Consider the following 13,630-nt stretch of genomic DNA (forward strand, 5'->3'; position numbering starts at 1 on the left):
TTGAAAGAGGGTCGTCCGAAATTGATACGGTATAAAGATACTTTGCAGATCTTTTCGTGCGCTATGTCTGCCAGAGATGGTTTTATTAAATTCTCAGCGACAGTGTGTGCATCGCCCACTTGTGCAAGGCGATAGCCGACCAAATGTGATGCCTCCATGGCTTTTGTATTTACAGTATGGGTCACAGACGCCATACTTTTTTACATCTTAATAATTGTTCTTCCTCTTGTATAAAAAAGTACTTCGTTATTTTCTAAGGATTCGGCGATTACAGTTTCCAAATATCAGTCTTCTTAGCAGATACCACGGAACTGCGTGTAAACATATAGAAAACTGCAGGAAGGAGAGCCGTTAGAATCAACAAACTCGAGACTGGTGTAAGATTTCTTATATTCTCGTTTTTTTTCACTTTTAGTGAGTCGTTAGATATCTTACTGCGTGAAATCATGGAGCCTGAAGTCGTTACATCACCTTTTTGAAAGTCGTGGTCTTGATTAGAAATCTTTGCGGTTGATCACCTTGGCGAAATACCCGTGACCTTTAAATGCAAGATTTTGTTGCTGCTCCTTAAAGCCAATACTGCAGTCCATCTTTCAAAATTAACAGCTTAATTTTACAATATGACAACATAGAATAATATCGCAGAAAACTGCGAATATTAAAACTGCACTCAGTAACAAACACGAATCGAATATATTGTAGTCCAAGAGCGGTGAGCGGATTCGCTGTGCCGAATTGTACTGTACGTTGCAGTCGAAAACTTGAGTCGGAAGTGTCCTCTGTTCTGCGCGGCGCAGTTCATATAGTGCCGGGAGAGGAGGGGAGGGGAGGCTGAATTACGAAATTCACGCAGTTTGAGGTGTTAACGGATGAGAGAGCATAGAGGATTATTAACAGTGTGTATAGATGAGACAGTGCGCAGCGAGAGAAAGAAAGAAAGAGAGAGAGAGAGAGAGGCAGAGAAGGAGAGAACGTCAGCACAGACCGCTGGATGTCTGTGTGTGTAGTGGCGAGTATTGAGTCACCATATAGCCACTTGTACAAGTTAAATTCTTCTGGTTGCAGTTTTTCAGAGTAGCATCGTTATACGCTCATTTTCGGCTACTACGCACTGTGCATATATATTTGTGTATGTTCCACATCTCCTGCTAAAGCACTGGTTGGATGTCAACAAAACTTGCTACAAGTAACACTTACTGTCCGGCAAGAACCCGTGTGGGGCTAAGAACCGTCTACTCCCGATGAGTGAAAACTTAGTGTACCTCAAGACGCGCAAATATCCAGACTACATTCATCCATTATTTCAGAATGAGACAACAAACCTTACGCATAATTTCAAACCTATGCGAGAAGTTTTCTAGCTGATACCCTCACAAAATGGTAAAAGGAAACAAGTTTAGCGCTGACTACATTTTCGCTGTACTTGCTGTAAAGTCGCCCCACCAGGCACGATCTTTTAATTTGCAGCTGACTCCATTTCCAACTGATACATAGTTTAGGAGATATGACGTCTTAAAATTGATCTGCTTGAAAACGAAACTGGAGGGTGAATTTCGCTAGCAATGCAGGAGAAATATGTGTGCAAATAAGTTTGAAATATGTTACATATATGTGTAATGTATATGTACAAACGCGTACTCGTGAAAAACCATGCATAAAATACCACTCCTAAACCCCTGGATCGATTTCATCCAAACTTAGCGCTCATATTGCTTACTATCTGAAACGAAATACTGGGGGATAGCGGTGATAACGTGGATAGTGGCTGTGGGAGGTGAAGAAGGACAGTTAGAAAGGGGGAAAGAGGAAATGGACACAGACATGGGGGAAGGAGATAAACTGAGAGGTGGGATTAGAAATTTGAAAGAAGGGGAAGGGGACGAGATTGACAGAGAGACGGTGGAGAAAACAGTGACACAGTGAGAGGAGCAGGAGATAGAGAGAGGAGGAAATGGACAGAGAAAGAAAGAGAAGGAGAGGGACAGAGAGAGCGGCAAGGGAAGATGGACATAGGGGTAAGGGAGGAGGAGGGGGTAGACAGAGATGGGGGTGGGTGGAGGCGGGTAAAGAGAGGGGAAAGGAGGAGAGATAAAAATAAATACACACCCAGACAACTCTGGGCACTCAGCTAGTAACATTTACAAAACCAACATTGGTGTAATATTTATGACAGTTGTTTTTGTCAGTGTATGCGAAGACTTGATGTACTTTGTTCTTTGGGTTGAAATTATTTTGGTGTAGCTATCGCAGAGGCCTAGAGGAGCCCTAGGCTTTGGAGAGCACACTCTGAGTGCCTCGCCCAGTAGTGGTGTTACCTAAAAGTAGGAGCATGAACTAAGTGATCAGTGCCTGGAACGTCATATTATCTCCATATTCCATACTTAGGTTTAAAATGTTACTCTGATTGCTTCCCTTCAACTTCTTCACTTTTGTTTATAACGATGGTTTTGGTTCTTCCAACATTTACTTGTTTCCTCTCCTATTCAACTCTTTCATCCACTGACATCTTGTTTCAAGTTTTGTTTTCTGAAGGCTGCTATCACCAAGTCTTCTTCAAGGGAACGCTAACTTCAACGGGGTTCGACTGCTGCAACATATTTCCGCCCATGAATCCGTAATTCACAGCTCTTGGGTAGATCCTGCAATTTGCATGAAAGCACGTAAAAGATCTGTAAAATGCCTCGCTACGTTCCTCTATAGACATCTAGGGCTCAGCCGTTGGGACTGTGTCACATGCATGTTTCATGAAGCCACATGAAAGATCTTGCTTTCTTCTCGAGTAGATATTGATTGTCCATCCTAAGCATGAAGATGAGTTCTTGCCTGGTTTTGTGTGGGAGAAAGCTTATGTACCCTTCTTTTAATTGTGTTCAATCTTATTCCTCAATCTAGTAAACTTACTCAACCTAGACCTTTTCAGCTACTAACAATGGTGAAATGCCCATACTCATTGTAACCCCCTCTTCCCATATTACCTCTCTTAAACGGTTTTCTTTCTCTTCAACTATTTTGAATAGCAGTTTACTTGCAAAGATTTTAAGCATTTGTATTTTGGTGCCACCTTTTTTTTTAAAAAAAAAAAAAGCTTCTTAATAATCATCTTCTTATCGCCTGGTTCTGTTTGAGTTCGGACATCAAACGCTGCCGTCCTCCACACATATATTTCTGCCAATCGGTTCGCTTCCATAGCGTTGGTTTCATAAATGGCGAAGTAATTCAATTTAACGATAATTCATTTGCTGTGTAGTGGTTAACTTAATCGTTCTTTGTAAAGTATAGGAGCAGGAGATGGAGCTCTGAGCTTTTCTGGAATGGTTCTCGGAATATCACACATTCCTTAAAGGATAAAAGGCACAAAGGACACTAGTACGATCAATTCTAAAGTGCATGACAACCGATTTAGAAGGAAATCAGAGACATTCGTAGTGCGTCTAATAGATGTAGTGGTGTGTACATGTTGGGAATGTGGATCTCACGGGGAGCGTGCAAGGGATAAGTCCCTGCAGACGCACTATCTTCTGTGCCCGCGGTGGCTCAGATGGATAGAGCGTTTGCTATGTAAGCAGGAGATCCCGGGTTCGAGCCCCAGTCAGGGCACACATTTTCAACATGTCCCCAATGAAGTACATAAACGCCTGTTTGCAGCTAGGGTGTCCATTTAATTATAATTTCATTTCTAGCGAAGCTGCATGGTCATCCACAGTAACTGTTCTTTCGGGAACAGATACTACCGTCATATATATGTGAAAATTTGTATGACGCTTCACTTCATCATAAAAATAATAACTACATGACCCCATTAAGCTACTTCTAATAGTTTTCGAGTAATTTACTGAAAAGTAAATCTGGAACAAAAACGTCCTTATTTCTGGTAGATTAAGTATCTGTTATATTAATGCTAGAAAGTTTTGGTTACAGCACGTCATGAAACCAATTAAATAATATATCTATAACTAGTTTTAGGACCTTGATGTTAATAACAACCAATACAAGGTCTCTTAAAGTTGTAGTTCAGAGGTCTTGTTCTAGTGTCAGTTCCGTTCTGAAAATTCTAGAAGGCAAAGTTTTAATGCACGAGAGCTAAAACGTTTTCTGTGATTGTAACCATTTTATCTACATGCATGAAAAAATTACGAAGATTCTAAATTGATTCATAACATTGTTATTAAATATTGTGTGTCCGCGAAAGCGGCCGTTAGAGGCTGCTACCGTGCGCATAGGGTGGATGACAGCAGGTGTCCCTCGGCAAGACGAGGCTTCACTTCGCACCCAGCCAAAGAAAGACCCGCGTCAGTCAAACGCAGGAGTGCGCACTGCCTCGCATGACGTCAGAAACAGGCTGTTACAAAACGCTTATTTTCAGGAATAACAGAAAGTGAACTCGCAAGGACTGTACACCGTCCTGGATCGCTTAGATTTCGTAAAAGTAACTGTTAGTGTGTCGCCCGTAATGATAACAAATCCGAGTGGCAAGTGGTGACAATTATTTTTCACTTTTATGGCGACCATTTATATTAATTATCAGTAGTCATGGCGAAAGACAATTTAGTAGGAACTTACCTTGGAGGTCGCCTCTGAACTGCTCGTAGTGCTGTTTAGGGTAGAGAGATTTAATGTCAGTATGAACATAATGAATGTTACAGTCTTGTGCGCTTGAAACTTTAAAAAATATATGTACCAATTAGAACTCAAAATCTACATTTGTAATCATAGTCATGATCCAGCAGAGCAAACAGAGAGCAGAAACATTTTTTCAGTGGGCTGCACAAGAACGTGGACTTGCAGACTGGGAACTATGGTCGCTTTCTGGCTGACAACAGAAATAGTTACCAGGCGCTCTTAAAAGACGGCGAACAATATCTACAACGGTTCCAATTTCCTCCTATGACTAATAATGATTATAAGTGTGGTAACCAAGAAAATAAATTGAACTTCAGTGCATAAAAGCTATGGTTTATGCAAAAAAAGGAAAAGATAAATATAAAGCCTTTGATTCAGGCTAAATAGTGAAGTAGAAAATCTTGTTTTTTCGGATATAACCTGTTGCCGATATTGCTGCTGGTAACTTCTCGATTACTTGAACTATTACAAGAAAGTAAAATACGAGTATAAAATGTGTTTTGTCCTCCCTTACCTTTAAGTTGAGAACAGAAGCTTAGGCTATGTTATCTGTTCCTCAGGAGCATGCAGGCTTCATGAAACGCAGCCTACATGCTGTAGTGGAAAAGGAAGCAAGGACGACACAATCTTTGCAGTGAATCATCCCCTTTCATTTTCGTAATAAAAAATTATGGATAAGTTAATTCCCACCCCTACTTCTAAAGATTTAGGGAAAGTGTCGTATGGACGCTCACATTGGTGCCTACGATAGTGATGCATTATGTGACTACTGAAAAGTGAAAAAAATTGTGTTTCTCTGTCATGTAAAGACTGAAAAACATACGTAAAAAATTTCTAATTATAGAAAATTTTATTATTTCTATGTAATACATGTAAATGATTTGTATAAGTCCATTATGTCATGTTTCTCTCTCTCTCACACTCTCTCTCTCTCTCTCTCTCTCTCTATCTCTCTCTCTCTCTCTCTCCCTCTCTCTCTCTCTCTCTCTCTCTCTCTCTCTATATATATATATATATATATATATATATATATATATATAATTTGTATGTGCACTGTTTAAGCAATTTTGATAAAAATCAATTTCATTTAAAAGAGGTCAACTATAAGAACATACCTTGTTTCTAATATTTCATTTTGTTCAAAAATAAATTTTTCCAGAAAACTAAATAAGGGATGGTGTGGCGAAACAAGCGCTGTATCGTTATAGAGATAAGGAGTGTGCCGGGTCTTACCCCAGTTCACTGCTAGTAGCGCCACGTCACCATAACATGTTTGTGCGCAGCAAGCCAGTATTGCACCATAATTAACAATGAAATTAAAAGTTGAAGTTGCATTTTCAGACACTGTCAACAAATGCCTTAGTGTAATAATGTTTAAACTGTCAAGTCTCAGACTGATTAGGTCAATATTTTTACCTAAACACATCCTATTAAGGAAAAAATAAGTGGTGCTAAATGATATAATCATAGTCCTGATCCAATTGAGCAAACAAAGAATTGAAACATTTCTTTCAGTTGGCTAGACAAGAATGTGTACTTGCAGACCAGGAACTATGATCACTTTCTGGCTGACCACAGAAATAGTTGCCAACCTCTCGTAAAAGACTGCGAACAATATCTACAACAATTCCAATTTCCTCCTGTGATTAATAATGATTATTAATAAGTTAACCAGTCCGCCGCCCCACGTAGTGGTCTTGACACGTAGCTCGGCATGTGGTTTTGGTTTAGATTAATAAATGTCCGTTACTAATCATAGATGCCATAATATGTGAATGATTGTAATCACTGTGAGTGGAAAGGTTCAAGGGTGTTAGAGAAAATCGACATTTAGAGTGCTGAAGGCTATTATTTCCCTTTTTGGTGACGTAATTTACACTCTGCATTTGTTACACAGCAACTGGACGATGACAATCTATATTGAATAGAGTATGATGGTCAGTGCCACTAGCATAGTCAAGCTTGCGGGATTCAGTGTGAATTTCACTGCTCCTGCTCCCTTCTCAACCAGAAGTCTTTAAAATAACTTTTTTCATCAACTCATTGAACCAAATCTGATTAGGGACTTTAGATCTTCTTTTATATGGTCTTCGATCCATCAGCTTACCGGAATATACATGGAATTCGCTCTGTCGTCAGCAGTGCCACGTTTGTTTGTGTAGCTGTTCTCGAAGCTTCGAGGAGAGCGGCCCGACTTCGCACGCCATCTGTCTGTGATCTCCGGCGATGTCAGCTCGCCGGACTTCTGGCTGGCAGAGCAGGACTTGGCTGCCCTGCAGCGTGACGTCAGCGTCGTCTTCCACTGCGCCGCCAGCGTCCGCTTCATCGACAGCCTGCGCAAGGCCGTCAACACCAACGTGGTGGGCACGAAGCGCATGCTGCAGCTGGCCGAGCAGCTGCCCAACCTGCAGGTCTGAGGAATGTGTAAAACGCCGTAACATGCTCTTAGAGTAAGGTAGTGTATTTACACCGATGAGCCAAGAGCCACTCATTGAAAACAATTGAAGCATGCTGTAGACATGGTGATACATCATTGTAGCTTGATACATGTACACATAACCAGCGGATATGTAAATGATTAGAGTTACAATTCTTTTTGACCAGCACAATGGTCACCAGTGTGCATTAGTTTTATTCATGTTTGCTGTTGTTACCAGGGCACGATCACAGTGAAGGACATGAAGATGCTGTGTACTGTCATGAAGTAGCTGAATCACCACATGACAGGGTTAGAAAGGGGCCTCATTGTGGGTCTCCATTTGGCTTCCAAGTTGAATCATGTTGGTTCCAGATTTGTGGGGCATTGGGATACGCTATTGGCCTGATGTTGGACTGCGTGGAAATACTCATCGTCATGGTTCCTGTGGACAGCATCTGACCCCCACAATGCTAGGATCATGGTATAGTACACCAAGCACATCATAGCCCCTTGACATCTGTACCTACAAGCAGAGAATAGGTAAAAAGCTCCCTTCAACGGTGCCAACCCACATCATTGGTTGGGGACTAGTAGCATTTGGACTAGGAAATTAGTGTCGCATACGTAGGCTGCAGTTAATACCACAGCACAACTTGCCACATCTGGGGTGACACTGTGACCGAGAATTAAGGACTGCTAGTGAGTGACGTGCGGTTCTGCGAGTTGGTGACGACCTAGGGAGAGGTCCCTTACATCCAATGTATTGGAGGGGCAAAACGCTGTTCCTCCTGCCATCATGGGTTAGGGAACCATTGTATATGAAATCAAGTCTTGATTGGTATCTATTCGTAGAAATGTGACAGCACAATTATAAACCATGAACATCCTGCAGCATCATGTGTTAACTCTCTTGTGAAGTATCATGATACCATTTTTCATCAGGACAACGACCTTTCGTATGAGGCATGTGTCTCTATGAACTGTCTGTGGTACAGTAAGTTACTCCTGCGGCCAACAACATACACATGTCACTGACAGAAAATGTGTGGACATACACCTGTCCCCAACAGAACATATATGGACACAATTCAAACGTCAACTCCATCACAGTGTCGGATTCATGATATCCCTGTGGTTGTGAGCCGCATTCCCCCAGGAAAGGATCCAATGACTCTATGACATCTTTCCCAACCAGATTAGTGTGTGTATCCAGGCCAGTGGTATCATACTCATAAGTGGGCACATATTGCCATGTTCTTTGCAAAAATGACTAGACTATGTAATCACTAAAATGATGTCATATACCCTCTAAACCATTTAAATTTCATTTCGTTTCCTCCTCCTCCTAGTCTGGGTTTTGCACTTTTTTGTCAAGCACTTTGTTTTTCTGAGTAATGCCATAATGGTCCACATTTGGAACGCAATGAAGTAGCCATTGTGCATGGGGTCGATTCGACAAGACCTCAGTAGGCCTATTCATTGGTGATGCGGTTAAATTACGCGCCGGTGTTTTCTGGGCGTGAGGCGTGGGCCCAATAGTGAGCCAGAAGTATTTCCACAGGTTCACATAAGAAAAATTTGGTGGCCAAAACTTCTATGTATGATTACTATCATGCTACTCAAACCACTGTCGGACGATTCTGGCCTTCTAACAAAGGAAGCTATCCTGATGCAAGATGCTATTGCCATTGGGGAGGGGGCGGGGGAGGTCATCATAGTTGAAGGGAAGGTGGTGCTCCACATTCAAGTTCACATAGTCTACAGCTCTCATGGACCCTACGATTACTGTCAGTACTGTCACATGTCCCATGGAGTCCATGTGAATGACCAGCATAGCTTTGTAGTAACCCTATTAGCATGTGTCCATGGCACATTGCATGTTTTGTGCAGCCGTTCCCCACAGAACCATGACCATCGCCCTAGGGAAACAAGAAACTGTGTTTCAGCTGATCAACCGAGCCATTGCCATTATTTCGCTGTCCTGTCTCGATGATCCTGTGACTACCGCAATGGTAACTGACAACTTTGTTGGTCGACATCTGATTATGTAAAGTTCTTCGCCTGTAGAGGACTACATTCATAAATGTGCACTGAATAGTGAGGGCTGAAACACACATACTTGTATTAGAATTATACTCCGTCGTTAGGTCTGCCACATATCGCCCACCACCAATCTTGCTTCAAAGAGTGGCCAAGCATCGGAGTTCCATGTTCTGTAAATTACATGGAAGTCCAACACCCTGTCGCCTGATCATGAGTTCTACTTTTTTCAACCACTTCCCATAGATGCTCACAGTAGTAGCTACGAAACACCCGATCAGCTTTGACGTTTCGGAGACGCTCATTCTTATGAATGGATTAGATTAGATTAGATTAGATTAGATTACATTAATACTTAATCCATAGATCATGAATATGCTACTTTGTAATGATGTGGAATATGTCAGTTTAACAAAAGATTTCTGTACATGCCATCATTCAAGTCTTTCTTTTGCAGTAGAAGGAGTTGTCATTCAGAAATTCTCTTAATTTCTTTTAAAATGTTGGTTTCCAATCTATCAGACTTGTAATGCTATTTGGTAAGTGACCAGAGATTTTTGTGGCAGATAAATTTACCCAATTCTGTGCCAAAGTAGTGAATTCAGACTGTCTTCCAATTGCTTCTGTGTTGGGATGGGTTATTAATAACAAATTTCATAACGGAATATATATAGTAGTTACTTTCGTGGACTTGAAGAAGGCCTATGGCTCAGTTAACAGACAAACACTATTCCAGATACTTTATGAATCAGGGATAGATGAAAACACCAGAAGACTTGAACAAACGCTCACAGATACGACATCAAGAATTAAGTTTCAAGGCGAAATTTCTGAACCATTCAAAATCAAAACAGGAGTTCGACAAGGAGATGGACTCTCCCCAATTCTCTTTAACTTGGTTTTAGATAAAAGAGTAAAAACATGGGAAAGCACATTAAAAAACAGAGCCTTAAAGGGTATAAGAATGGGCGAAGGAAAGAACAAATTTGAAGTGAAATGTTTAGCCTTTGCGGAGGATATGGCATTGATAACTGAAAACCTAACAGACACAATAGTTATGCGTGATCTGTTACACGAGACTGCTGAAAAGACTGGGCTAAAAACATCCTATGTAAAACCCGAGTACATAGAACACAAACATAATACAGAAAAGTGTATGAACACAAAGTATGGAAAAATTAAAAGAGTTGATAGATTCAAATACCTAGGCAAGTGGAACCAAGCCAATGGACTGGATAACACAACAAATAAAGAAAGAATAAAATGTTAGAATTTGTATATAAATTAACACAAAACTACTACAATAAGAAATCAATATCCATACAAGCGAAAATTAGACATTATAATTCAGTTATTAGGACACAAGCAACGTATGGACCAGAGTGCCTAACATAATACTAAGAAAAATTCTACGTCTTGAGAAAAACAAGGAAAATAGGTAGATTAAAAGGAGAAATGAAGACTTATACAAAAATACAGAAAAGATCACAGATACAATGAGGAAGAGACGGCTAAAATTTTATGGACATTTAAAAAGAATGGAAGAAACACGGATTACAAAGAAAATTTTTAATTACGTTAGTAAGCTGAAAAAAACTGTAGGATGGATAGAAGTAGTAAAGCAAGACGCCAACAAAATAGGTGTTACAGAAGAAATAATACGTGACAGGAATCACTACAGGCTACTGATAGGAAACGCAAACTATGAAGAAGATGAGCCGAAACCTCGACTCAGTGTGGACAGAAGAGCAGAGATGAGCAGTTGGCGAGAAAATGAAGAAATACTGGTAAAAACAGAAGAAAAAGAAACACCATAAGTCTTAACTTTTATGCGGTCCATAGCTGGCCAAATTCATAAATAAATATATATATTTACACCGATATTGACAGTAGCTTCACAATATATATATATATATATATATATATATGGATATTCACAGGAGCTTCACAATTTTATATATATATCTATATATATATATATATATATAATTGTGAAGCTACTGTGAATACCCATAGCTCCTTAAATAAATGTCTGCAAGATGATCTTGGATCCAGCGATTATTCTGAGTACAAGTTTTGTGCAATTAATGCGTTTTTACTTATTGATGAATTAACCCAAAATATGATGCTACATGAAAGCGGAAAATGAAAACAGGTCTGTAAGCTAATTTACTTCTATGTTTATCACCAAAATTTGCAATAACGTTAATCACAGAAGTAGAAAATGTATGGAATCATCTATGTGTTTCTTCCAATTCAATCCCCATCAATGTGCCCACCCAAAATTTTGCAATATTCTTCCTTAGCTACAGACTTCTTTTCAAATTCTATATTAATGGTTTTGTACCATTTACTGTACAGATCTGAATATACTGTGTTCTATCAAAATTTTTGACAGTCAGTTAATAATTTTCTGCAGGACATTATATTCAAATTCCTCAGCGATTTCCTGTTTGTTGGCTGTTATTACTAAACTTGTATCATCAGCAAAAAGAACTAGATTTGCATCATCATGAATATAGACTGGCATGTCATTAGCATACATTAAGAACCGAAAGGGACGCAATATTAAACATTGTCAGACCCATTCTTGATACCACCCAAATCTGAGAAATCTTCTGATTTTTGCGCATTGTGTGAACTGTGTGTTTAACCTTCTGCACTATCCTAGTTAAATATGTATCAATTCATTTAGGCACTGTCCCACTCATACCACAGTACTTAAGTTTATCTAGAAGAATTCCATGATTTATACAGTAAAAAGCCATTCATAGACCACAAAAATCCCAACTGGTGATGTTCGGTTACTCAGAGCATTCAAAATTTGATCAGGGAAAGCATATAGAGCATTTTTTGTTGAAAAACCTTTCTGAACACCAAACTGGCATTTTGTTGGTAATTTATTTTTTCAAATACTTGAAGTTACTCCTGAACATATTACATTTTCAATAAGTTTTGGCAAAGGTGTCAGAAGTGAGACTGGGCGGTAGTTGTTGGCTTTGGACCAATCCCCCTTTTCATGCAATGGTTCAACAGTAGATTTCAGTCTATCAAATAAAAATGTCCTATTTCGGTGAGCTATTACATATGTGGCTGAAAATCCTACTTAACTGTTTAGAATAAACATTTAGTACTTTGTTGGAGATGCCATCAATTCCATGCAAGCTTCTAATTTTGAATGAGTTTATTTTTTTCCTAACTTCAGAAGAAGAGGTGAGAATAATTTCAATTTCATCAAATTTCATAGGTATTGCTCTTCCACATACATAGTTTTACCTTTTCTGATGAATATCTTTATACCATTTTCTCCTGTTTTCATTCACTTTGAATGTAAACTGTTTGAATGTTAAGTGTCGGACAATAAAAATCCGTCCTCTGTCATAGCCGCTTATGCTATTGGATTTCCTTATTTTCGGCCTTTATTTCCTTTTGAATGATTCCTTACTGAGCCACGTGTTTGTAAAGCCACCAAACGACATTAAATCTCGTGGTGGGTTCTGGTACGTAGTTCCAATCGACAACAAGTGATAAATTGCATCCTTTGTAACTGATGGCCCATGTTAGGCAATAGTGAACAGTGACCACCCCAGTATATTCGTCCTCGCTGCAGGAATGCGTCAAGACCGCTCCTGACACTCCTGCTCTATCTCCTGTACAAAACCAACTTCCCATAAGAGCCCTCTTCCCTGTTTTTTCATCAGTAAGCTAACCACGCCAGTTTCCCTGCGGTCCACCGCACCCTCCATTCGTCCTATAATTCCCTGCAGCTCCAGCTCAATAACTTCAACAATAACTTCAACTCCTTCTGTAATCAGTGATGGCTTTGCAACAATCCTCAAACAGCCAGACAATAAGTTATTGTAAAATGTACCCAAGTCGCCGTTCCTGAGATCTTACCTTAAGTCCAGAACTGTCCGGTTTATCTAATTAACAGGAGTAAGTCAGAACAAAGTATGATACGATACTTATCAACACTTCTTTTGTGAAAAAAAAACATTCTGATTTAAAATGTGTGGACAGCTGTAACTAGTGAAATTAAAATGCTTCAACACTAAATAATGGATTAAAATTTGATAACTTAATATTCAGTTTAATTTCCTTTTCGAGAACTGTGTACACAGTTTTGCCTTCTCTTCTGAGAACCTGAAAGCTTGCATTACTTCCATAACTACTTCGCTGTGTAAACTGTCAGTGATGCATGAGGAAGTTAGTAAACTACATGTTATGACTTTCGATCTAGGATTCCATTAGGCAGAGTATCCATTTAAATAAAATAATTCTGTTTGTATTTAAAATTACCTTTATTTCAGGAACACGTACTGCTTTATAAGTACAACATGTATTGATAAAACAATTTTACCAATAGACTGTTTAAAAATATTGTTTTTCAGGTATTCCTGTACATCTCGACCTCCTTCTGCCACTCAGACCATCAAGTCGTTGAAGAAAAATTGTACCCAGCAAAAGCAGACCCAGAAAAGATTATGAATATTGTTTCGTCAATGGACGACGACCTTTTAGAGCTTATAACACCAAAGTAAGGAAATAAAA

The 13,630-nt window shown here is 39.5% G+C and overlaps 1 protein-coding gene across 1 annotated transcript in view; it reads left to right on the plus strand.

The window, feature by feature from the left end:
- The window catches only part of LOC124712463 (fatty acyl-CoA reductase 1-like), a 158,445-nt gene that overhangs the window by 52,827 nt on the left and 91,988 nt on the right, over positions 1-13,630 (plus strand). The window contains exons 3-4 of the mRNA XM_047242759.1: positions 6,783-7,031; positions 13,471-13,616. Of these exons, the coding sequence (XP_047098715.1) occupies positions 6,783-7,031; positions 13,471-13,616 (395 nt within the window). The remainder of the gene's footprint in view (positions 1-6,782; positions 7,032-13,470; positions 13,617-13,630) is intronic.

This window comes from Schistocerca piceifrons, chromosome 8 (genome assembly GCF_021461385.2).
Source record: "Schistocerca piceifrons isolate TAMUIC-IGC-003096 chromosome 8, iqSchPice1.1, whole genome shotgun sequence".
NCBI lineage: Eukaryota > Metazoa > Arthropoda > Insecta > Orthoptera > Acrididae > Schistocerca > Schistocerca piceifrons.